This window comes from Erythrolamprus reginae, unplaced genomic scaffold (genome assembly GCF_031021105.1).
Source record: "Erythrolamprus reginae isolate rEryReg1 unplaced genomic scaffold, rEryReg1.hap1 scaffold_163, whole genome shotgun sequence".
Taxonomy (NCBI): Eukaryota; Metazoa; Chordata; class Lepidosauria; order Squamata; family Dipsadidae; genus Erythrolamprus; species Erythrolamprus reginae.
In genome coordinates, this window is record NW_027248558.1 from 87,501 (window position 1) to 114,182 (window position 26,682).

Genomic DNA, 26,682 nt, shown 5'->3' on the forward strand with positions numbered 1-26,682 from the left:
TCTGGGGTGGTTATGTCTGAAATGCGGTGGGGGTTCCAGAGCTGTATTCAAAGATTGGTCTGGTGAAACATAGAAACATAGAAGACTGACGACAGAAAAAGACCTCCTGGTCCATCTAGTCTGCCCTTATACTATTTCCTGAATTTTATCTTACAATGGATCTATGTTTATCCCAGGCAGGTTTACATTCAGTTACTGTGGATTCACCAACCACGTCTGCTGGAAGTTTGTTCCAAGGATCTACTACTCTTTCAGTAAAATAATATTTTCTCATGTTGCTTTTGATCTTTCCCCCAACTAACTTCAGATTGTGCCCCCTTGTTCTTGTGTTCATTTTCCTATTAAAACCCTGCTGTTCTGTTCGGGTCGTATGTGACCCGAAGCCAAGTTTGAATCCCTGTAAAAAATTTTCCCTGCATATCTGAAACTTGAAATTTCATGACTGTTCATCATTTCAGGGGTTCTCTCTATGAGAATTTTTTTTGGGGGGTGGGGGGCTTAGTTTTTGCTGGGCAAAAAAAGTTACAAATCTTCTGCTCCCGGGTCACCCTGACCCGGACCGAAAACTCTTCATTTGCAGTGCTTATGTTTGGTCTTTTTGAAAGCTTTTTTCACTTGGAAAGTAGTCTGAACATTTCTGCACACAATGGAATGAAAATTGAACTGAAAAAATTAATCCTTATTGGTTTATTTTGCACATAAATGTGCCTCCCCCCTGTTTTTGTGAAATGTTTTTCAATTTATGGATAGTTTTGCTTGCAAAATGCATTCTATTTTACTGGAGTTGGTGTGGGATTGGTAGCTTGAACATTTCTGAATATAAGAAAAATATAAAGGAACTGAAAAAAATGATTCTTACTGGTTTTTTAACATCAGAAATAAGCCCCCCCACCCCTGGCTGCTTGCAACCATTTTCACTTTTTATTTTTTTATGCTCCAAATCCGAAATATTCTTTAAATTATTAGGCATTCATTTACTCAATTTAACAATGCTGATCATCAAAAAAATATTTGTGGGGGTGGGGAAAAATTTTTTCTGGGCAAAAAAAAAGTCACGTTTAGTCTGTTCGGGTCATATAGACCCGGACCAAAATGATTTTTTTTAGGTACTTGAATTTGGTCTTTTAGAAAACGTTTTCAACTGGAAAACTAGTTTGAACATTTATGAATATAATGATATGAAAATTGAACTGGAAATATTGAGACTTATATTTCTATTTTGATCAAAAAGCCCCTCCCCCCATCCTTTCTGAATTTCGTGTCAATTTATATTTTTTAAGGCTACAAATCCCTAAGGAATTTCCCCCCAAAAGGTTTGATATACTAAATTGAACAATCCTGAACATAAGAAAAATATAAATGAACTGAAAAAAATGGTTCTTATTGGTTTATTTTTGCCCCAAAAGGGCCACCCCCCTCGGCCTTGCTTTGTGCCATTATTGTCACTTGTTATACATATTTGGCTAGAAATATTTGGAATATCCTTTTGAAAATCAACCACATTGTAGCCAGAGAACTAATTTTATGAAAGAAATCCATTTTACTAAAAAAAAAGTACAGTATGTAAGTTTGAAATTAACAGCATATTTTTAATATAAATTGAAATAACTTTATGTGCAAAATAAACCAATATGCATCAATTTTTCCAGTTCAATTTTCATATCATTATGTTCAGAAATGTTCAAGCTACAAATCCCACACCAACTTTAGTAAAATAGAATGCATTTTGATAACAAAACTATCCATAAAGTGAAGACTATTTCACAGAAACAGGGGGGGGGCATGCATTATATCAGAAAAATAAACAATAAGATTTACTTTTTTCATTTCAATTTTCATATCATTGTGTGCAGAAATGTTCAAGCTACCAATCCCACACCAACTTCAGTAAAGTAGAATGCATTTTGCAAGCAAAACTATCCATAAATTGAAAAACATTTCACAAAAACGGGGGGGAGGCACATTTATGTGCAAAATAAACCAATAAGGATTAATTTTTTCAGTTCAATTTTCATTCCATTGTGTGCAGAAATGTTCAAGCTTGTTTCCAGGTGAAAAAAGCTTTCAAAAAGACCAAATATAAGTACCTAAAATGATCAATTTGCAGTCCGGGTCAAATAGACCCGGGAACATAAGATTGGGGATTTTTTCTAAACAGAACAGCAGGGTTAAAAACACTTCCCTCTGAACCTTATTAACCCTTTAACATCTTTAAATGTTTCGATCATGTCCCCCCTTTTCCTTCTGTCCTCCAGACTCTACAGATGGAGTTCATGAAGTCTTTCCTGATACATTTTATGCTTTAAAACCTTCCACCATTCTTGTAGCCTGTCTTTGGACCCGTTCAATTTTGTCAAATATCTTTTTGTAGGTGAGGTCTCCAGAACTGGACACAGTTCTGTATGCTCCAGTTAGTAGTGTGAGATTACCGGAGCAGAAGCTACATAGGATTAGGTAACAATGCTTGAAGCCTTGGTGATGTTGTTGCAGCGGGCCTAGTAGCATTGAGGTCATTGGATATGAGCACTCCAAGGTCTTTGACCGAGTGAGGATTGTCTGCAAGGTCTTGTCCATTCAGCTTGTATTTGGTGTTCTGGTTCTTTTTGCCAATGTGCAGGACAGAGCATTTGTTGGCTGAGATCTGGAGTTGCCAGATGTTTGACCAGATGTTTGACCAGATGTCTCTGTCCCTTCCCATCTTAAGTGGTCAGTCCCAGCAGCCTCTCGCTGAATTCCCAGAGCTTCTTGGCCAGCTGGTCATCGCAGGCCTGTGGCGAGGGCTCCGAGGTCTGGCAGTCCACGAAATACTGCCCGCTCAGCCCTTCGATGCCTTCCTCAGTGGCGCAGTAGATGGAGGTCTGGGCGCCCGCGTTGTTATCTCGGCTGAACAGATTCATGAATGACAGAGACCAATTTAACCACCAGCTAAAGGAGTGGCCAATTTCGGTTTTAACAACTCCTGAAAGCAAAAGAAAGTTGGCTGTGTGAATGGCCCCAGACAGAAGGCAGGCCCAGGAAACCCCAAATGAACAACACCCATGGCCCATTTTAAATATTTTTCAGAGGACCTGATTGCTGAAGTGAGTGAGCAATGGTGCAAAGGATGTGTGTGAACGCCTTTGTGCTGCATTGCACACTTGAACCCACTGTCGTTGTGTCATGAATAGAATTGAATAGAATATAAAATAGAATATAGAATAGAATAGAATGTAGAATAGAATAGAATATAGAATAGAAACATAGAAGACTGACGGCAGAAAAAGACCTCCTGGTCCATCTAGTCTGCCCTTATACTATTTTCTGTATTTTATCTTACAATGGATATATGTTTATCCCAGGCATGTTTACATTCAGTTACTGTGGATTTACCAACCACGTCTGCTGGAAGTTTGTTCCAAGGATCTACTATTCTTTCAGTAAAATAATATTTTCTCACGTTGCTTTTGATCTTTCCCCCAACTAACTTCAGATTGTGTCCCCTTGTTCTTGTGTTCACTTTCCTATTAAAAACACTTCCCTCCTGAACCTTATTTAACCCTTTAACATATTTAAATGTTTCGATCATGTCCCCACTTTTCCTTCTGTCCTCCAGACTATACAGATTGAGTTCATGAAGTCTTTCCTGATACGTTTTATGCTTAAGACCTTCCACCATTCTTGTAGCCCGTCTTTGGACCCGTTCAATTTTGTCATTATTCTACATGTGATCTCACCAGCGTTCTATATAGCGGGATCATAATCTCCCTCGTCCTGCTTGTTATACCTCTAGCTATGCAGCCAAGCATCCTACTTAAAACCCTATCATATTTAAAAAAGCAAACAATATATACATTCCCAACATAAATATAAAAAAGCCTGGGGGAAAGGTGTATCAACTCCCCCATGCCTGGCGGTATAGATGGGTCTTGAGTAATTTACGAAAGACAAGGAGTGTGGGGGCAGTTCTAATCTCCGGGGGGAGTTGATTCCAGAGGGCCGGGGCTGCCACAGAGAAGGCTCTTCCCCTGGGGCCTGCCAAACGACATTGTTTGGTGGACGGGACCCGGAGAAGGCCAACTCTGTGGGACCTTATCGGTCGCTGGGAAATCACTACCCCTGAATCCTTCTCTTCTGAAGTTTTTGCTAACACAGAACTGCCAATGCAATTCTCAGATTGAGGATTCCTTTTCCCCAAGTGCATTATTTTACATTTGGAAACATTAAACTGCAGTTTCCATTGCTTTGACCATTTATCTAGTAACGCTAAATCATTTACCATATTACAGACCCCTCCAGGAATATCAACCCTATTGCACACTTTAGAGTCATCGGCAAATAGGCAAACCTTCCCTACCAAACCTTCCCCTATGTCACTCACAAACATATTAAAAAGAATAGGACCCAGAACAGACCCTTGTGGCACACCGCTTGTAACCTGTCTCTGCTCAGAATACTCGCCATTAACAATAACTCTTTGATGTCTACGCTTCAGCCAGCTTGAAATCCACTGAACTATCCAGGGATTAAGTCCAATCTTCACTAATTTATCTATCAGCTCTTTATGTGGAAACGTATCAAAGGCTTTGCTGAAGTCCAGGTAGGCAATATCCACGGCACCACCTTCATCCAACACCTTTGTGACATAGTCAAAGAAATCAATGAGATTAGTCTGACATGATTTGCCTTCAGTAAAGCCATGCTGATTTGGGTCCAATAAGTTATTGTTTTTTAGGTGCTGATTTATCCTCTTTTTGAGTAGAGTCTCTATCATTTTAATTATAACTGATGTCAAGTTAACTGGCCTGTAGTTACCAGCTTCTTCTCTACTGCCCTTCTTGTGGATAGGCACAACACTGGCCATTCTCCAATCCTCAGGAACATCTGTTAACAGGGATTGGTTAAACAAATCAGTCAGGGGGGTAGCAATGACAGATCTGAGTTCTTTAAGAACTCTGGGGTAGATGCATCTGGACCCATTGCCTTATTTATCTTTAATCGCTCAAGTTCTTCTAAGACATCGGCTTCTAAGATCACTGGAGCTGAATCCGTACAGCTGGAAGCAATGCTATATCCCTCTATAGTATTATTTTGTAAGGTGTCTTTTGAGAAAACTGCTATTGAAATGGTCAGCGATCTTCTTATTCCCATCAATGCACAGAATAGAATAAAATATAGAATAGAATGAACCGTTGTCTCCTTACCTGAAAGGTCATTTACTTATGTAAGGACCTTCATAAGGAAGGTGAGGTCCAGCCGAAGCTCTACTTTGCCTGAGAAAAATATACACAGTTCTTTGCAAGCGGAGAGTGCTGCAAGGTCTGAAAGTCTACGGGCAGATGTAATCGCCACCAGGAAGGCCATCTTCTGGGTGAGGTATCGGGTAGGACAGTCTCGGAGAAGCTCATAGGGTGATTTTGTCACCCTGGCGTCTGAGGGTATCTAGAGTTACCTGGATATCGTGAATGGCTTGAGCCCTGGAGGAAGCCAGAAGGAGGATGTCGTCCAGGTAGCAGTGACACGCACAGGGAGTGTTCTCAGGTGACCTGCCAAGGCCATTAACACATTGGTGAACACTCTGGGTGCCGAGGAGAGTCCAAAGGGCAAAGCCCTACACTGGTAGTGGACACCCCCAAAGCAAAACCTGAGGTATTGCTGGTAATCCGGGTGGATGGGAATGTGGCGTTAGGCCTCCATCAATCCATAGAAGCCAGGAGGTCACCCCTCCGAACGCACGCCAAGATGGACTGAAGTGAGTGCATCTTGAACCGTCGGTATTGAATATGACGGTTCAGTCTTTTGAGGTCAAGAATTGCTCCCCACACCCCCGGAGGACTTCAGCACCACAAAAAGAATGAAATAGAAGCCTTGCCCAGCGTGGGAATCTGGTACCTGCTGGATAGTTCGAATTTCCAGCAGGTGATCAATTGCTTCTCTCATGAGATGCCTTTTTGTGGGATTATGAGAAGCTGGGCATCAAAGAAGAAAATTGGGGGAGTGGAGAGAAATTCTAGGGAGAGGCCAAATTTTACCGTCTTCCTGACCCACGCGTCAGACATGATCTCCTCCCATTGGTCAGCGAATAAGGAGAGTTGCCCATCGATGGGAGGATCACCGTCGACTGCAGACTCACTTTGTGCGATTTCAGGCAGTACGACCTCCTCTTCCTCGAAAGGGCCGTTTGTTAGGCTTGCCCCTGGATTAGCCCGCTGCCTCCCCCCATACTGACCTTGGGGCCTTGGGTTAGTTTGCGTCAGTGCATGAGGGCGGTATGGCCGTCAGGGCTGGGGGGAAGGACGGGTGGTTCCCAGCGGTTGGCGGCTGGCAGGATCTTCCGCTTAACTTTATCCTCAATAAGGAGAGGTTGCAGAGCAGGACCAAAGAGGTGCCAGCTGTCGAATGGTGAAGATGCCATCTTCGACTTGTGCCGAATGTCAGCTTGCCAGGAGCGGAGCCAGAGAAGGTGACGAGCCACCACAGAAATTCCCATGGTGCAGAAAGCATAGCGTGCTGCCTGTAGCGATGCATTTGCCGTGTAACGGGCTGCAGCCTGACATCAGCTGGTGGACTGCGTTCTTGAAGTTCCTTGAGCCAGGCAAGGTTGGCTCTCGTAAACAAACGAGGCTGAAGTGGCAGCCCTTATGGCCCAGATAGCAGCTTGGTGAATTTTAAGGAGCACTTGCTCCAATTTCTTGTCCTCTGGATGTAAGACTTCAGCTGCATCCCCTGGGAGGCTGGTAAGAGAATGCAGTGCTGCTACCGGTTGGTCAACTGCAGGAGGACCAAGGAATTTTTCAAGGTCTGGGCCTATGTTAAATAAGGTCCTAGCGTTGTTTGAAGGCAAGGGACCTGTCCCTTGGTTCTGCCATCTAAGTACTGCGTCTACAAAGAGAGGCGGGCAGGGAACTACCTGAGCCTCTGGGATAAACTGTAAGAACAGAGGATTAAGAGGGTTCCCAGAGGCTGTAGAAGGGGTGGCTGTCCCTATATTGTTCGACTACTGCAACGCTCTCTACATGGGGCGACCTTTGAAAAGTGTTCGGAAACTTCAGATCGTGCAGAATGCAATTGCGAAAGCTATCATGGGCTTTCCCAAAAATGCCCATGTAACACTAACACTCCGCAGTCTGCATTGGTTGCCGATCAGTTTTCGGACACAATTCAAATTGTTGGTCATCACCTATAAAGCCCTTCATGGCACCGGACCAGGGTATCTACGAGACCGCCTTCTGCCGCATGAATCCCAGCGACTGGTTAGGTCCCAGAGAGTGGGCCTTCTCCGGATCCCGTCAACAAAACAATGTTGTTTGGCGGGGCCCAGGGGAAAAGCCTTCTCTGTGGTGGCCCCGGCCCTCTGGAACCAACTCCCCCCGGAGATTAGAATTGCCCCAACCCTCCTTGCCTTTCGTAAGCTCCTTAAAACCTACCTCTGCCATCAGGCATGGGGGAACTGAGATATTCTTTCCCCCTAGGCCTTTACAATTTATGTTTGGTATGTTTGTTTGTAGGGATGTTTGGTTTTTACAATAAGGGTTTTTAGTTGTTTTAGTATTGGATTTATATGATGTTTTTTATTACTGTTGTTAGCCGCCCCGAGTCTACGGAGAGGGGTGGCATACAAATCCAATAAATAATAATAATAATAATAATAATAATAATAATAATAATAATAATAATAGCTCCCTTTTCCCTTACCATTCAAAATCTGCTTTTCGCTATGTGTGCTTTTATCAATAAAGAGTTTGATTTTACCATGAAATAAGGGATTTTTGAGTAGGTGGGTTCGCTCCGAGGGCTGTGAACAGAACACCCAGTGGGAGAGAAATGCCTGGGGGTGGGGGGCTCCATCTGGGGCATCTTGGAGCCGGACTTCCACTCACCTGGATGAACCACATAGCAGGTGACGTTGGTTCCTTCCAGCCGGTTGGCCAACTCTCTGGCGTGGAGAAGGTTGGCTAGTTTGCTGTTGCAATAAGAACTTAGCGCTTTCCACAATCCCTCCCCCGGCTTGTGGATGGTCCGAAAGTCCATCTTCCCAAAGTAGTAAATACTGGAGGACACAATGACGATCCGGCTTGGGGCGCAGCGCTTCAGCCGGTCCAGGAGCAGATGGGTCAGCAGGAAGTGGGCCAAGTGGTTGACCTGGAAGCCCTGGCTAAAGCCATCAGCTGTTTGGGCAGCCTGAAAGACCCCTGCCAGAAAAATAAGCAGATACATGCAGCCATCCTTGGATTACGGATGAATCACTTGGCGATCTAATGGAACGTGACTGCAAGTAAGTTCCCACGGTCCCATGGCTCCCCTTGTGGCCACATCACATGATCGCAACCTGAGTGCTCGGCAACCAGTCTGACCTTGGAAACTTGGGAAGTGACTGTGATTTATGATATTGTGGGACAAAAAACTAAATTATTGGATTGAAGAAGATAAGAGACCAAGAATAAGGAAAAAGTGGTTAATTGCGAACGAAAAAGAGGAGGGATGGGGAGTTCCATGTTTGGAGCTGCATAGGGAAGATTTTCAAATGGAAAGGTTAATGGAGTTGCAACTATGTGAAAATAAATGGGTGAAATTGGAAAAACAGATAAACGGGATGAAGAATAGAGAATTAATCTTTACAAAGTGGAACAGGAGAGACTTAGGTAAATTAATAGGCCCCATGAAAGGGACTATGGAAATTTGGAAAAAATGGCAGGGGAAAATCTAAACTGTCATCGCTTTATGTAATAAATAGAGATAATGAAACGAACTTAAATAGGGTTATAGGAGAGTTGAAGGGAAGAGGGATAACTAAGATAGAACAGTTATACGAGAAGGATGCAGGCCAAGTAGAAATCGTATAGAATGGTGGTTAGGTAAGGGAAGGTGGCTACAAATAAATGCAATATGTAAATATCTTTATGAAAGGGAGAATAAAGAAGTACTATGGAGGGAGGAGACAGGGTTAGAGAAAATAATAAGAGAAAAAAGTGAGGGTATAAAGGCTCAAGCAACCAATATATATAAATTGCTAGTGCAGTCAGACGGGGACACGATTGAAGGACTGACTAAATGGTGGCAAAGTGAGATACAAGTAGAGGTACAAGAGATGGAAAATATAGTAGAAGAAGTCCAATTATTTTTAAAAAGAACTATACAAAATTACTCAAAAATCTAGAAAATAAGGCATTTCAATGCAGTTTTCAACAAAAACGCTTGATAGGTGCTTAACAGCCACCTCAGAAAAAGGATGTAAAAACATGTTGGTCACAGGCAGTGAAGGGCTACCAAATTTTTTACTACCATACTGTGGGTGTGGCTTATTTTGTGGGTGTGGATTGATGGTCATGTGACCAGGGTAGGAGTGGCTTGCCGGCAACGTGACCAGGCGGGAGTGGCTTGATGATCATGTGACTTGACCAAGGATTGTCCAGGAACCTCCAAACAATCCCCATATCAATGGACTCAAAACAAGCAGGTCATCGAATCCACCCACAGCCTAGACGTGAGCAGCCATAGAGCAGTGAAAGGACAGAAACATCTCACTTAGAATTTTGAAGGCACGTTTTGAGCATTGTCATCACAGTAACTTCGTGATTAAAAAGGCCACTCACAAAATGATCACTTACTCAAAGGCAACCATCAAAAGGTGTCCCTTCCTACTTTCAGAGCCTAAGTGAAGATCCCAAAATGCTCCATTCCACACCACAGTCTTAACCCTCCTTCCTGCCGACTATCAAACAGAATCAAGGTTTCTGGCAAAACATTAGGTGTCAAGTATTATTCGTTTTATTTTCTAGAGCAGGGGGTCCCCAAACTTGGCTACTTTAAGACTTGTGGATTTCAACTCCCAGAATTCTCCAGCCAGCGATGAAGGCCTTCCATTCTAGAGAAGACGATAGCCATGCGGAAAGGAGGGGGTGGCAGAAACTCAGATCACATAGAATTCATCCCAGATCTTGTCTCCTGATACTTTTGCTGGGCACTTTTCGACGGCTTTGGGGTTTTAAAACGCTTTCGGAAAGAACGCAGAGGCTGTCTGTTGTGGTTAGCTCTGGCCCAGCTCCTGCCCCAAGGACTGTGGCTGTGGGGGAGACATCCACATGCTGCAGGCCTGTTCTGCCCCCGGTGGAATCTGATGATGAAGGCTCCTCTGACCAAGAAGACATGAGTGACAGGGAGGAGGAGAGTGGGGCAGACAGCTCAGAAGGAGGTCAATTATCAAGTTCCTCCTTGGATTCAGAACAAGAGTTAATGATACAACCACGCATGCGGAGAGCGATGCATAGGCAACAACAACTGAGAGATTATTATCAAAGAAAATGAGGCCACCTGTGGTTGGGTGGGGCTGTGGTCATTAGTGAGGCTGCTATAAAGAGCAGCCCGTGGGTTTGGCCATTGTGGAGGATTATCTGATCGTGGTGTTTCGTGACTGCTTTACTGACTTTGACCTTTTGTGTGCTGATTTTTCCCCGCTTTGAAACTAAACCAGAGCAAAGTGTGTGTCACTTTGTGAAAGAAGAAGGACTGTGAATTGCCTCACAGCTGCAAGCTAAGTATCACAGAACTGATAAGGGACTTGTACAAATTACCAGTTTGTTTGGAGACGAGGGCTCTTGGCTATACCAAAAGAGGGCTTGGTTTAAGTGAATTTTCATTATAAAGAACATTGTTTTGAATTTTCAAATGTGTGTGTGTCTGAAATTTGTACCTCTGAATTTTTGGGAGGATTCTACCAGAGAGCCCGACAGAACACTGTCCAAATAAGACGCCCTGCATTTTCTTTCAACCATCTTTCAGTGCAAATTGGGTACTCTGGGGTGGAGCTCCATTTTTGCTACCCCACTGTGTTCGTCCCGCCCCTGTCTGGACAGCAGCTCATCCCTGGACAGGGGTAACTAGCTTTAAAACTACCGTATTTCCCAGAAAATAAGACCCTGCCTTATATTTTTTTGAACCCTGGAATAAGCGCTTGGCCTTATTGCCATGTGCTCAAAAGTCCAATTGGGCATTTTATCAGGGGAGGTCTTATTTTGGGGGAAACAGGGCATCACAACTTGTGACCATAATTGGCAGGCTCCATCATGGTTTCAAGTCGACCATTGCATGTAAAGCATCCAGCTTGATCTAGTGGTTAAGGCAACAGGCATTTAAAGTCAGTTAAGTCATTTGGGTGTAGTGGTTAAGCCTTCCAAACAGGAGGACATCACTTCAAATCCCGCCTTAAGCCATGAAAGCCAGCTGGGTGACTTTGAACCAATCACTAGGAGACGGGGAGTTCTAGTCCCACCTCAGGCACGAACTCATTAACTTTGAACCAATCACTAGGAGACAGGAAGTTCTAATCCTGCTTTAGGCACAAAAGCCGGCTGGTGATTTTGTGTCAATTTGTTTAGATATTCAAGAACTGAGAGAGCCAATGAAGAGGCCTAGCAACTAAGTCAGCCAATGGGAAATTCAGCACATCTGAGTCTGTGCAGAGAATTGAAATTGAAACTTAAGCTTAAGGCTGGTTGTGGCTTCAGTCCACTCTGCACTCTCTTCCCAATCTGCACTCTACTCTCTGCTCACTCTGTACACTCTGTGCTTGTCTGCTTTGATGAAATGAAACCAACCCCTGCTTGTGTTGACTTGAAGAAGAACTCTGCTAATGGTATCGTACAAGGGTCGCCCAGAAAGTAATGCACCACATTTTTTTTCTCAGCCTACAGTAATGAAACTTTAGATATACAGTGATCCCCCGGTTATTGCGTCCCCGACCATTGCGAACAGGGTAATTTGCGATTTTTCAACCTGGAAGTCAAAACACCATCTGCGCATGTGTGCCCTTTTTTTCTATGGGCACGCATGCATAGATGGCGCCCGGCAGATCAGCTGCTGGGCGGCTTCCCTGGGTCTTCCCCCTCTTGCTGGCGGGAGGGCGAGCAGCGGGCATCAGCAAGGAATTTCCCCACCGCCCACGCAAACTCCTCGCTGCCGCCCGCCCTTCGCCCGCCCACACCGTTCATTCTCGCCGCTTTCGAGCTGAGTCCTGAAGCGAATTCGCTCCAGGACTCAGCTCGAAAGCGGCGACAGCCAGCGCGGAGAAGCCGTTCGCTGGCGCTGTCTGTCGGCGCTTTTGAGCTGAGTCCCGGAGCGAATTCGCTCCGGGACTCAGCTCGAAAGCGGCGACAGCCAGCGCGGAGAAGCCGTTCGCTGGCGCTGTCTGTCGGCGCTTTCGAGCTGAGTCCCGGAGCGAATTCGCTCCGGGACTCAGCTCAAAAGCGCCGACAGACAGCGCCAGCGAACGGCTTGTCCGCCGCCTGCCTGCCCGCTAGCGAGGAGCCGAAGATTGGGGGTGGCGCGGCTGTTTTAAAATGTCGCCGCCGGCATGGGGGGCTTGCCAGCACCCCCCGGACCCCCAACCCGGGTTTGGGGGGCTGCTAGGAAGCCCCCCATGCCGGCGGCGACATTTTAAAACAGCCGCGCCGCCCCCAATCTTCGGCTCCTCGCTAGCGCTGCGGGAGTAAAAACACCATCTGCACATGCGCAGATGGTGTTTTTACTTCCGCAGCGCTACTTCGCGAAATCCCGCTCGTTGCGGGGGGTCCTGGAACGGAACCCTCGCAACGAGCGGGGGATCACTGTACATTGTTTGAATTGTCAGGAGTGTGTGTGTAAATTTTGCGTTTCTTCAGAGAGCATAGCTGCAGCAGTGTTTTGAAATGGCGTCTGTAAGTGATGTACGTTACAAACAGTGTGCCGTCATTGAATTTCTCACTGCGGAGAAAGAAACTGTTGGGAACATTCACAAATGTTTGTGTACAGTTTATGGAGAATCTGCAGTCGACAGAAATACGGTTAGTCGCTAGGCACAGAGGGTGAGGCCATTATTGTGCAGAAATGGCTTAGTGACCAGAACATGGAGGGATACCGACAGTGTATACACACCCTTGTGTCTCCCTGGAGCAACGCGATAGAACAGGACGGAGATTACGTGGAAAAATAGGGAGTGTAGGAGAAACATCATTCGTTCTTGTGTGTAAGTTTCATTGTCTTCAATAAATAATTGTTGGAGAAAAAAATGTGGTACATTACTTTTTGGGTGACCCTTGTAAATTCATCTGTTATGTTCACGAAGAAGTTATTGAATCCAGCTGCATCAGTCATCTGTGTGTGCTTCTGGTTTTGATTTTTGCAACAAACTTTAATATAGTCTCTCTCTCTCTCTCTCTTTCTTCCCAGCCCACAACAGGGTGGTTGTTGTGGGAAAATAGGAGTGGGAAGGAGTGTTGGAACTCTTGACTTACTTGTAAAAATAATAATAAAGAGAGTATAGGAAAAACGTATAGCTACAAATGAGAGAGTTCAGGTTCTTGAGTTATGGCCAAATCTCCGAAGAGAGAGAAATCACGGACAATCCCCCACCCCAATCTCCCCCCTTCCTTTTCCCTCTGGAGAACCTGGGGAGGGGTCTCCTCTGCCCCCACCTGCGTTGTTGATGAGGATGTCCAGACGGGGCTCCGATTCTAAGAAGGTCTGCGCAAAAGATCGCACGGAGTTCAGGCTGGACAGGTCCAGGATCATCAGGATCACCTCCGAGTTCCCACTTTCCTGGGAAAAGAACGGGAGGAATCCTGAGCCTCGCGATCAGTAGTGGGTTGCACCCGGTATGGGCCACATTACAGTGTAATAATGGAAATGGAGATGTGCACTCATCTCTACGAACATGCGCTGGAAACAAAATCTGGCACGAGGATGCTGGCGCTCATGAGATTACACATGCACGGAAGTAAGATTTCACTGATTTCACTGCTTTTTGATGCTTTTCCCTTCCGCGCATGTGAAATTTTGCATGCACGAGCATCCTCACATGAGATTTTGCTTCCGGCGCATAGGCAGAAACCAAATCTTGCGCTGACATGCGTGTGCTGGTCTCCAGGAGCACACCAGTGCCAGAGATGAGGAACCCTTGCCTGCTTGGGATCGAGTACGGCTTCCAAGGCGGATCCCGGTTTCCTCACCTTCGGTGTCGATCTGTTCACCTCCCAGCAATCTCTCTGGGTGATGTAATAAAACAATACGGTCCTCAACTTACAACCACGTGTTTAGCGACTGTTCAAAGTTACACTGCCAATGAATACTTATGAGCCTCGCAGCACTCCAGGATCATGGGATCAAAAATTGGGCTCTGAGCAACCAGCCATAGTTTTGATGATGGAGGAGTCCTGGGATCACAGGATCACTATTTGTGATCATCCTGAGAGCTGCAGTCATCTCTCAGCGCGGCGATGATGCCCCGAACAAGTCATGGCCTTCAGCAGCACACCACTTGCACCATCGCCATATGCACTGAGATGCCTGCAGTGCAGGAGAGCAGAGAGCAAGACACATGGCAAGATTCAGATGCTGTGCATGTGTGTCAGCCGAAATCTCACATCAACGACCTTCTGGCAGTGAGATTTGGGCAAAAATTGTTGCTTTCTTTGCTCTGCGCATGCACGGAAGCAAAAACCCTGGTAATTTTTACCGGAATTGTGCTGGTTGCGTGTGTATGGCACATGCACGCCCGGCGGTAATGGAGCTCTACGCGCAGCTCTATTTTTCACTACCAGAACAGCGTCCGTCCCCCCCCCCCCGTTCAGGCCAGGACCCATCCCTGGTTTTATTCGTGTTGCAGATCAGAATCGTATCATCTCTTTAGATGCTAAATAAATGAATTAAGTCCATCAGGGTGTTGTGGTTAGCTCTGGCCCAGTTCCTGCCCCAAGGAATGTGCAGGTGGATGTGGGGGAGACATCCACATGCCGCAGGCCTGTTTTGCTCCCAGTAGAATCTGCCGACGAAGTCTCCTCTGACCAAGGAAGCCTGAGTGACAGGGAAGAGGGGAGTTTGGCAGACAGCCCAGGAGGAGATCAGTCATCTGTATCATCCCTGGATTCTGAGCAAGAATTAATGACACATCCATGCATGCGTAGAGTGATCCATAGGAGACAACAACTGAAGGATTATTACAAGAGAAAATGAGGCCACCTGTGGTTGGGTGGGGCTGCTGTAATTAGTGCTACAGATAAAAGTGCAGCCTGGTGTTTTAGCCTCATGGCAGTTTATCTGATTCATTGTTTCATCAAGATCGTGGTTTTTGCTCTTCAGGATTGTGTGTGTGGACTCTCTGGACTTTAGAATTGGACTCAATTTCCCAGTTATTGAGTGAGCAATTGGACTGCATTTAACCTGTGCCTTGTGTGTACCAGAAAATCCCTTTGACATTTAAAAAGGGAGCTGTTTCTGGTTTTCTGTTTATAAAAACCTTTGGGTTTTACTTTTATCGTGTGGTGTGTGTCTTCCTGGACTAATTACCCTGTAATTACGGGCGGTTGAGACACGCCGGCAGAACACAGGGAAACACCTAGATTTAGAAGAATGGAGGGGCAGAGAGAATGGTATGGCAGCCGCCCCGAGTCTATGGAGAGGGGCGGCATGCAAATCCAATCAATCAATCAATCAATCAATCAATCAATCAATCAATCAATAAATAAATAAATAAATAAATAAATAAATAAACTCACCCGTCTGATGTCATTCATGGCCGATTCTCCTCTCGCTTGGTCACGGCATGCCAGAATGACACGGGCGCCTCTCCGGGCCAGATCCAGTGCTGTGGCCTTCCCGATCCCGGAATTTGCCCCTAGGAAAGAGCAAAGAAAGGATTCACCAAGATCACCCAGCCTTTGAGCGGGATCCAGAAGCCGGGCCCGCATTTGTGTGGTTTCCAACTTACCACTGCTACCGGCGCTGATGTGCACGCAACTCCAGTTGACTGATGGGCATGTGCGCACATCAGAGTGAGATTTGGTTTCTGTGCATGTGCAGAAAGCAAGTCCCACAAGAAGATGTGCATGCGGATGATATTACCACGCAAGCACGGAAGCAAAAATCGCCGAAAATTGCCAAAATCTCTCCCTCTCGCATGTCCTCTCGCGAGATTTTGGTTCCTGCGCATGTGCAGAAAACAAATCTCGCTCTGACGCACACACACACTCACTGGTCACATAACAACAACAACAACAACAACAACAACAACAGAGTTGGAAGGGACCTTGGAGGTCTTCTAGTCCAACCCCCTGCTTAGGCAGGAGACCCTACACTGCTTCAGACAGATGGTTATTCAACATCTTCTTTAAAACTTCCAGTGTTGGAGCATTCACAACTTCTGGAGGCAAGTAGTTCCACTGATTAACTGTTCTGACTGTCAGGAAATTTCTCCTTAGTTCTAAGTTGCTTCTCTCCTTGTTTAGTTTCCACCCATTGCTTCTTGTTCTACCCTCAGGTGATTTGGAGAATAAGTTGACCCCCAACTCTAATTTGTGGCGACCCCTGAGATACTGAAAGACTGCTCTCCTGTCTCCCCTGGTCCTTCTTTTCCTTAAACTAGACATAAACCCAGTTCCTGCAACCATTCTTCAAATGTTTCAGCCTCCAGTCCCCTAATCATCTTTGTTGCTCTTCTCTGCACTCTTTCTAGAGTCTCAATATCCTTTTTGCTTCATGGTGACCAAAACTGGATGCCGTATTCCAAGTGTGGCCTCTATCAAGGCCTTGTAAAGTGATATTAACATTTCACGTGATCTTGATTCTATCCCTCTGTTAATACAGTCTAGAACTGTGTTGGCTTTTTTGGCAGCTGCTGCACAGGGCTGGCTCACATTTAAATGGTTGTCCATTTGGACTCCAAGGTCCCTCTCACAGTTGCTACTGCGGAACAAGGTATAAGGGCAGACTAGATGGACCATGAGGTCTTTTTCTGCTGTCACTCTTCTATGTTTCTATGTTTCTAAGGTTCGCCTGGTGCACCAGTTGCCGCCCTATTTGGATCGGGAGTCACTGCTCACAGTCACTCACGCCCTCATCACCTCGAGGCTCGACTACTGTAACGCTCTCTACATGGGGCTACCTTTGAAAAGTTGTCGGAAACTCCAGATCGTGCAGAATGCAGCTGCGAGAGCAATCATGGGCTTCCCCAAATATGCCCATGTTACACCAACACTCCGCAGTCTGCATTGGTTGCCAATCAGTTTCCTGTCACAATTCAAAGTGTTGGTTATGACCTATAAAGCCCTTCATGGCACCGGACCAGATTATCTCTGGGACCGCCTTCTGCCGCACAAATCCCAGTGACCAATTAGGTCCCACAGAGTTGGTCTTCTCCGGGTCCCGTCAACTAAACAATGTCTTTTGGCGGGACCCAGGGGAAGAGCCTTCTCTGTGGCGGCCCCGGCCCTCTGGAACCAACTCCCCCCAGAGATTAGAATAGCCCCTACCCTCCTCGCCTTTCGTAAGCTCCTTAAAACCCACCTCTGCTGTCAGGCATGGGGGAATTGAGATATTCTTTCCCCCCAGGCTTCCACAATTTATGTATGGTACGTTGGTATGTATGATTGGTTTTAAAATAAGGGTTTTTAGCTTCTTTAGTATTGGATTGTCGCATGTTGTTATTATCACTGTTGTTAGCCGCCCCGAGTCTACGGAGAGGGGCGGCATACAAATCCGATAAAATGAAATGAAATCTGTGTGTTTTGCTTTTCTTGCGTGTGTGTGTTGTTTTCTTTTCTAAATGTAGAACCTTCCTTTTTTCACCATTAAATTTCATTTTGTTAGATAGCGCCCATTGTTCAAGTTTGGAGGTATGTGCACAGCTCAATTTCTGCATCTCCCCCCCCCCATTCCGGTAGGAACCCAATACTGGCGTGGTTACAGTTGTTTGTAGTGTTGCACAGTGGAGTATTTGTTTGACCGTGTTTCCCAAGCTTGCAAACCTTAAGATGGGTGGACTTCACCTTCGAATGGCTGGGGAGGGACCACTTGCAACTGCTGAAAGGACTGTGTATAACAAGGCTGTTGTAATCATAGGTTCAATATTCTCCGTTGCTTCACTTTGATGTGGCAATTATGGCATCCTGTGCCTTCCTAGAGGTCGGCCCACTGGGGAAGGGCTCTTTCCCTTCACAAGGCGCCACATCCATTTGCACCGTTCAGGACACCTTGAGTAAATAGCAAAACTCCAGGGGGATTTAACGACTCTCAAACTCGGGTTCACGGAGGGGCCACCTCAGGGTTGTGTTTGATCTGGGGGAGGGGAGGCGTGGGCAGGGGAAGTGGCCAGCTCAAGATCACTCAGCGAGGCTCCGTTCTGCACATGCGCGGAAGCAAGAATATTGGCGAACATGGGCAAAATCTCGCTCGTGTGCATACCTCCTTGTTGTGGTTTGCTCTGGCCCAGCTCCTGCCCCAAGGACTGTGGATGTGGGGGAGACATCCACATGCTGCAGGCTTGTTTTGCCCCCGGTGGAATCTGCTGATGAAGGCTCCTCTGACCAAGAAGACATGAGTGACAGGGAGCAGGAGAGTGTGGCAGACAGCTCAGAAGGAGATCAATTATCTCTCTCCTCCTTGGATTCAGAACAAGAGTTAATGATACAGCCACGCATGCGGAGAGCGATGCATAGGCAGCAACAACTGAGAGATTATTATCAAAGAAAATGAGGCCACCTGTGGTTGGGTGGGGCTGTGGTCACTAGTGAGGCTGCTATAAATAGCAGCCTGTGGGTTTGGCCATTGTGGAGGATTATCTGATTGTTGTGTTTCGTGACTGCCTTGCTGACTTTGACCTTTTGTGTGCTGATTTTTCCCCACTTTGAAACTAAACCAGAGCAAAGTGTGTTTCACTTTGTGAAAGAAGGACTGTGAATTGCATGCATGGCTGTATCATTAACTCTTGTTCTGAATCCAAGGAGGAGAGAGATAATTGATCTCCTTCTGAGCTGTCTGCCACACTCTCTTCCTCCCTGTCACTCATGTCTTCTTGGTCAGAGGAGCCTTCATCAGCAGATTCCACGGGGGGGGGGGGGCAAAACAGGCCTGCAGCATGTGGATGTCTCCCCCACATCCACAGTCCTTGGGGCAGGAGCTGGGCCAGAGCTAACCACAACAGTAAGCAAGCAAGCAAGCAAGCAAGCAAGCAAGCAAGCAAGCAAGCAAGCCAATCAATCAATCAATCAATCAATCCGTGGTTTGAACTCCGCAGATGCCCCACATATGAGTCCAATTTCCCAAAAAGAAGTAGCCGAAATTCGAACCGCATCTACATCTGGCTACAAAACACGCACCCTGCAGATATTGGCGTTACGGGGCGGTAAAAGGCGGCAACTCACTACCAGTCTAGAGCGGCCGCGGGCTTCACCAGGCTCCCTTCCAAAGTTCCTCCCTTGTTCCCCAAACTTCGCGAATGGCCGCCCTTGGGTCCCTTTCTCTGCCCGGCCTGCTTCTTCCCCCCACGGAAGCTTCTCTTTCCCTCCGCGAACTGATTATTCGGGCTTCCTCGCTCGACGCCCCTTAGCGAGAGACCCCAGCGGCCACTTTTCTCGCCTCCCTCAACCAGTTTCGTTCAGCCTCCCCCCTCCGAAAAAAGGGATGGGGGGACGGGTTGGTGCCCCTTCTCCCCCCCCCCCCAGAATGAGACATGTTTAAATACCGGCAGCCCCGGCAGCCGGGCTCAGAGCCAGTCCCCGCGTCTGAAAGGGGGAATGAAAAGTCGGGAGGAAGAGAGAGAAAGAAAGAGAGAGGAAGGAAGGGAGAGGAAAAGATAGGGAAAAAGGAAGAGAGAGAGGAGAGAGAAAGGGGGAGAAAAAGAAAGAAATAAGAAAATGATGGAGAGCATGAGAGATGGAAAAGGAAGAAAGAAAGATAGAAAGATCGATCGATCGATAGAAAGAGAGGAAAGGAAAGGAAGGAAGATAGAAAGAAAGAAAGAAAGAAAGAAAGAAAGAAAGAAAGACAAACTGACCTGTGATGAGCACCGTCTTGCCCCGCAGGCTGACCGTGTTCCGGCACCAGGTGGTCGCCCAGAATTTATAGTAAATGAGCGCGTAGAGCCCGAGCAGCAACGCCGCGCCCGCCGCCAGTGCCCCCGCCGCCTCCATGGCTGGATCTCCGCTGGCCCCGCATCCCACCCCGCTTCCCTTTCGACCCGTCCCGCCCCCGTCCCGCCTCCGCTCGGGAGAGCCCCGGTCACTCCCAACGCCTCTTTCCTCTGGCTCCCCTCCTGGCAGACGAGGAAGGGGGGAGGGAGGGAGGGGGGAAGAGAAAAAGGAAGGGAAGGAAGGAAGAGGGAAGGAAGGAAAGAAAGGGAGGGAGGGAGAGAAAAAGGTGGGAAGGAAGGAAGAGGGAAAGAAAGAAAGAGAGAGAGAGGGAGGGAGGGAGGGAGGAAGAGAAAAAGGAAGGAAGGAAGAAGGAAGGAAGGAAAGAAAGGGAGGAAGGGAGGAAGAGAAAAAGGAGGGAAGGAAGGAAGGAAAGGGAAGGGAGAAAGAAAGAAAGAAAGAGAGGGAGGGAAGGAGGAAGAGAAAAAGGAGGGAATGGAGAAAGAAAGAAAGAGGGAGGGAGGAAGGAAGAGAAAAAGTAAGAAAGGAAGGAAAGAAAGAACAAAAGAAAGAAATGGGTGGGAGCTGGTCTGAGGGGACTCCGCCTTAGCATTTGGCCCCCAGCAGCCCTACTTCCCTCTCACCATCCCCTTGCCCCCTCCTTCTGGCCTCTCCTAGTGGTCTCCCATCCTATTCCTGAGGATGTCTCCTTTAGAAAGCCGGGACTCCTCCCAACCCGCACACGTCCCTTGGCTCTGTGCCCAGCTCCTAAGATCAGGGGTGGGCAGGGCCCCCGGCATTGGGTCCGCAGGGGAGTGGGCACCTCCAAGCGATCCCTCCCTTGGGAGGGCTGCACCGTATTCAAGGGGTGCCTGGCCTAGACCTCCTTGGAACCACCATTGCTCAGTCCCTGCAGCTATGGAAGCACCAGGTGGACTGGAAGACGAAACCTGGTTAATACAATTTTACAGGGTTGCAGATTGAACAATCAATCATCCATCAGAAGGACAAAAATGTCTGACCAATGGACGTGCCTGGAGACTGCAGAAGAGGGCGGAGGAGCTGGAGGAGATCACAAAACACACAAACATCTGAAAAATTGTGGCCCAAGAGCAGAGGTGGCCAGCAGGCAAGACAGGGTGGGAATGTATTTATTTATTTATTGGAATTGTATGTCGCCCCTCTCCGAGGACTCCAGGCAGCTCACAACATAAATGAAGCTGTGTGCCCAGCTCCAGCGGACCATCCCACCCTCCCTCCCACCCTCCTCCTCCTCCTCGGAAAGTGGCAGGGAGACCAGCAACGGCAGGAGTTGCAGGGGGGCCATTTCCTCCCCCTTCTTTTCTCAGCAGCTGATTGGCACCCGTTCGTCTAGCTACCCAGCCTGGGGGGGGGGTACCCAGGAAGGAGAGCGCGGGAAACGCGAAGCAAATTGTCACCCCAGCGAGCGACACTGGTGAGGTTGTAAGTCGAGGACTTAACAGTTCACTTGAACGATGATGATCCTTCAAGCCACTCCCACCAGGTCACATGGCCAGCAAGCCACTCCTACACAGTCATGTGACCATCAAGCCACGCACAAGAGAGAGTAGCAATGAAAAAGCCTGCAAAGATTTAGGGCTGGAAAAAATGTTATTTTGAGAGAATAGCAATGAAACATAGAAACATAGAAGATTGACGGCAGAAAAAGACCTCATGGCCCATCGAGTCTGCCCTTATACTATTTTCTGTATTTTATCTTAGGATGGATATACATGTTTATCCCAGGCATGTTTAAATTCAGTTACTGTGGATTTATCTACCACGTCTGCTGGAAGTTTGTTCCAAGGATCTACTACTCTTTCAGTAAAATAATATTTTCTCATGTTGCTCTTGATCTTTCCCCCAACTAAGCATGCAAAGACTTAGGGCTGGAAAAAACATTATTTGGAGAGAATAGCAATGAAAGTAAGCATGCAAAGACTTAGGGCTGGAAAAAACGTTATTTGGAGAGAATAGCAATGAAAATAAGCATGCAAAGACTTAGGGCTGGAAAAAACGTTATTTGGAGAGAATAGCAATGAAAATAAGCATGCAAAGACTTAGGGCTGGAAAAAACGTTATTTGGAGAGAATAGCAATGAAAATAAGCATGCAAAGACTTAGGGCTGGAAAAAACGTTATTTGGAGAGAATAGCAATGAAAATAAGCATGCAAAGACTTAGGGCTGGAAAAAATGTCATTTGGAGAGAGTAGCAATGAAAAAGCCTGCAAAGATTTAGGGCTGGAAAAAACGTTATATGGAGAGAGTAGCAATGAAAATAAGGCTGCTAAGATTGCAAAGTCAATTGGGAGGAGGGGAGTGTGCTGGGGGTTGCAAATATTGCTCGGGAGGGGTCTCATCGCTGTCTGCCTGACACAACTAGGCATCTTGGACTTACTCAAGGTCAACAGCTTCGGCGGCCCAGATGTGAAAGACCCAATGGGCCACCATTTCCAGTGCTACTAGAACGTAGATGTGTAGAAGTCGAATCATGTGCGACGATGCTCACACACATGAGATTTCTGGCTTTTTTGGCTTCCGCACATGCACAGAAGCAAAAAAGGCCAAAAATCGGCAAAAATAAGGTAAGTGACACCCGCCGTTTGTCAGCCTGGCCCTGCCGCTCACGGCCCGTCCACCAACTCACGGTCCCTCCGGCACTCGAGGCTCGCCCAGCCCTTCCCTTTGGGGGCCTGGTCTCAGTGCTTGTGCGACCTCCTCGCTGAGCCGTGCAGATGGTCCATGGTGTGGGGAACAGTCGGGCAGCCCCAAGCTCCGTCCACACGGCCTGCTCTGTGCTCTCCTGAGCCGCAGGAATCGCTCGATGGCTCCCTGAGCAAGTTGTGGCCTTCGGGAGCACAGCACGTTTCCCGAAGGCCACTACTCGCTTGGGGCGTCATCGCTGTGTGCGCCGAGAAATGCCTGTAGCATGGGAGAGCAGAGAACAGGCCACATGGCCAGAGCTCGTGCCTGCCACTGTTGTTGGTGGCCCCAGCCGCCACTCTAGGTGCCACGGTGAGATTGCGCATGTGCAGCAACCGAAATCTCACGCGAATGTCCTTCCGGAAGTGAGATTTCGACAAAAATTGCTGATTTCTTTGCTTCTGCACATGTGTGGTAGCAAAAAAAACCCTGGTGATTTTTACCAAAATCGCACTGGTTGCTTGTGCATGGCCAGCGGAAATGGAGCTGCACTCACGTCCATTTCTGCTTCCTGGGTGGCGTTCCCGCCCGTCACCCCTGGGATGGAGGGTCCAGGGAGGAGTCACCTGGGAGGGGTGTGGGTTTCTTTGTATGTGCATTTTGCGCGCCTTTCGCTTCCGAACTTGATTTTTGTTGTGGTTGGCTCTGGCCCAGCTCCGCCCCAGGGAATGGGGAGGTGGATGCAGGGGAAACTTCAACATGTCACAGGCCTGTGTTATTGCCGACAGAGTCAGTTCAGAGTTTAGTTTCCTCGGACGAAGAAGAAGGTGGGAGTGACTTGGCAGAGGAGGGCTTGGCACACAGCCAAGGCAGTCAATCTTCCTTATCTTCTATTGCTTCAGATGATGACATTTTGGACCCACGCAAGCGCAGAATCATGCGTAGAAGAGACCAAGTAAGAACATATTACAGGAGATAAGAGCGGCCACCTGTGTTTGGGGGGGGGCTCCAGTAATTAGGGCTGCTGCTATAAATAGCAGCATGTGGGTTTGGCCATTGTGAAAGAATATCTGTTGCAGTTTCGTCAGGAATCTTGTGTGCTGGACTTTGTTGCTTTTTCACGCCTTTGAAACCAAAGCAGAGCAGCGTGTGTGTGTGTCTCCCTTCGTTGGCAGAAGAAGGGGTGTGAAGTTTCTCCACAGCTGTGCCCACTACCTGGTTGTTTTGGGAAGAGTGCTCTTTGCAATACAAAAAGAGTGCTTAGTTTATTTTGACTTTTGTGATAAAGAACATTGTTGTGAATTTTCAAACGTGTGTGTGTCTGAAATTTGTATCCTTGAATTTTTGGAAGGCTCCTACCAGAGAGCCCGGCAGAACAATTTCGTTGTGTTGCTGTCACTTCCTTCTCTAGTAAAAGTCCTCCTCTCTATCAACGTGGAGTTGGGGTTTTCCTGTCCTGGACTTTGAATGGAAGCGCCCCTGACAACAACAACCCTGCCGGCTGGCCGACGGTTCCCTGTTTGTTTGATTGATTGATTTCTATGCTGCCCTTCTCCTGAGACTCAGGCTGGCTTACAACATGTAGAAATCTAAATAAAATTTACAGATTAAAATCCACATAGTCAAAAGTTTACAACAGATTTCTCCATCATGCATTGATTCATTGGGTGGGGCTGGGTGTTAAAACTTCAATGGGCCCAGGCCTGCCAGCAGAGATGGGTCTTTAAAGATTAGATTTAGATTAGATTAGATTAGATTTATTGGATTTATATGCCGCCCCTCTCCGCAAATTCGGGGCGGCATATAAAAGTTTGCAGAAGGCAGGGAGACTGAGGTAGAGAGGTAGAGAGGAATGTACAGCACATAGAAACATAGAAACATAGAAGACTGACGGCAGAAAAAGACCTCATGGTCCATCTAGTCTGCCCTTATACTATTTCCTGCATTTTATCTTACAATGGATATATATTTATCCCAGGCATGTTTCAATTCAGTTACTGAGGATTTACCAACCACGTCTGCTGGAAGTTTGTTCCAAGGATCTACTACTCTTTCAGTAAAATAATATTTTCTCATGTTGCTTTTGACCTTTCCCCCCAACTAACTTCAGATTGTGTCCCCTTGTTCTTGTGTTCACTTTCCTATTAAAAACACTTCCCTCCTGAACCTTATTTAACCCTTTGACATATTTAAATGTTTCGATCATGTCCCCCCTTTTCCTTCTGTCCTCCAGACTCTACAGATGGAGTTCATGAAGTCTTTCCTGATACGTTTTATGCTTAAGACCTTCCACCATTCTTTGGACCCGTTCAATTTTCTCAATATCTTTTTGTAGGTGAGGTCTCCAGAACTGAACACAGTATTATTCCAAATGTGGTCTCACCAGCACTCTATATAGCGGGATCACAATCTCCCTCTTCCTGCTTGTTATACCTCTAGCTATGCAGCCAAGCATCCTACTTGCTTTCCCTACCACCTGACTGCACTATTCACCCATTTTGAGACTGTCAGAAATCATGACCCCTAAATCCTTCTCTTCTGAAGTTTTTGCTAACACAGAACTGCCAGTGCACAGACTGTACCAAATAATTGGCAGTAAAAATCGCCTCATCGCAGTATTGGTTACTCATTCCTGCATCCACTAGTAATACATCTTTCATACTCTGTGTTAAGAGGCAGGACTCCAGCATAGTGACCTCAACTCTTTATTGCAAGTGTTAGGCAATACATTTAATTTTAATTTAATTTATTAGATTTGTATGCCGCCCACTCCGGAGACTCGGAGATACAACTCTGCCGGCTGGATGATTGTTCCCTGTAGTGGGATGCACCCGGTACGGGCCACACTATAGCGTGGTAGTGGAAATGGTGATGTGCATACATGTCCGCATCCCTGACCTGTCCACATGCACGCCCACATCTGATTCAACTTCTGCACATGCGCTGTAAGAAAAATCTTGCAGGAGGATGCTGGCCACTGACGTTGCTTCAGTATCCCGCTGCTCGAATGGACCAATGAGCAGCAGGCATGCAAATTTTCCCTGTTGTTCCGACCTGGGTGAAGACTTTGCTCCAGGCTTCACTCCCTATTTGCCCCTACGGGGAGGAACTCAGTGAGAGTAGTAAGTTTATGCACTATTTATTGAACACTTTTTATTGTCCTTCCTGCTCTAGTATCCTAGTATGATCCTTAATTACTTTTAAAATAGGAAATAATTGAATAGCTTAAAGGCTTTAATCATTTTAATCATTATCTAGAACTGAACTTTGATACCAATTAACGAAAATTGAGCTACTTGCCTAATTTATTATCAAACAGAACCTTGTGGGTTCAGTACAAAACCACTGTGCTCCTCAACAAATAATGCTGCCTATCATTATCCTTTTTGTGGCTATTCAAATGATGTCAGGTGCATGCCCCCCCTCGTGAGTCGGACCCTGTATTACTTGAGTCAGGTCCTTGGCTGTCATGGTGGCCATGAACTCCTGCGCTAGCCCAGAGGTTTCACCGAGCGACTGCAGGTTAAAGTCAATAAGTCTGGGGAATCCTACCGCCAGCCCAGCTACCTCCTTGACCAGCACAGGCAGGGCTGTTGACACGCAGCTGGGAGGCAGGTACGTGAGCAACAAGCCCACCTGAACCCCTAAGTCCAACTTCACTAGGAGGGACTCACAGCCTGCAATCTCTGGAGCAACGAGTCTATGCAGGCAAAGGCTCTCCCTGGCTATAATAGCCACTCCTCCCCCCCTTCCCTGGGGTCAAGGCTGATGCCATATCTGAAACCCGGCTGGGCAAATTTCAGAGAGAGGAACTCCTCCCTCTGGGCCCAGCCACGTTTCAGTCACACATGCCAGGTCGGCCTCCTCATCCAGGATCAAATCCCGGATGAGGAGAGCTTTATTTTCCACCGACCTGGCATTGAGTAGCAGCAGCCTGAGTCCAGGGCCAGAATTACACTCGTCACCAGTACCCAGGGTTGAGATCATGGAGCCAAAGACGGGATTTCTATTAAGCAGCGATCTCTCCTTCCCCTGGAATGGCTAGCTCTGTGGCTCTCGCCATATCTGCCTCTCCCCAGCAGCACCGGAATTTTCCGACCCTCTGTCACCCCAGAGATCGGTGCCCCCTCCCCTCCTGCCTCTCTAGCGTCAGCTGGGCCAAATCTAT

At 47.0% G+C, this 26,682-nt stretch overlaps 1 protein-coding gene across 1 annotated transcript; it reads right to left on the reverse strand.

The window, feature by feature from the left end:
• Window positions 1-2,699: 2,699 nt before the first annotated feature.
• On the reverse strand, window positions 2,700-19,913 carry LOC139155965 (dehydrogenase/reductase SDR family member 13-like). Its single transcript, XM_070731353.1, has 5 exons — window positions 19,778-19,913; window positions 15,504-15,622; window positions 13,425-13,548; window positions 7,857-8,168; window positions 2,700-2,959 (listed from the first exon to the last, which is right to left on the reverse strand). The coding sequence occupies exons 1-5, from the start codon at window positions 19,911-19,913 to the stop codon at window positions 2,700-2,702; spliced, it is 951 nt and encodes a 316-aa protein (XP_070587454.1).
• Between the last annotated feature and the right edge of the window lie 6,769 nt (window positions 19,914-26,682).

Bases quoted from the DNA above. Each gene is read 5' to 3' on its own strand.
- LOC139155965 (XM_070731353.1), bottom strand. From the start codon at position 19,913: ATGGAGGCGGCGGGGGCACTGGCGGCGGGCGCGGCGTTGCTGCTCGGG. The intron at 15,623-19,777 runs GTCAGTTTGTCT...GCTCTTTCCTAG, and splicing joins CAAGACGGTGCTCATCACAG to GGGCAAATTCCGGGATCGGG. The intron at 2,960-7,856 runs GTGAGTGGAAGT...TTTTGCTTTCAG, and splicing joins CTGCTATGTGGTTCATCCAG to GAGTTGTTAAAACCGAAATT.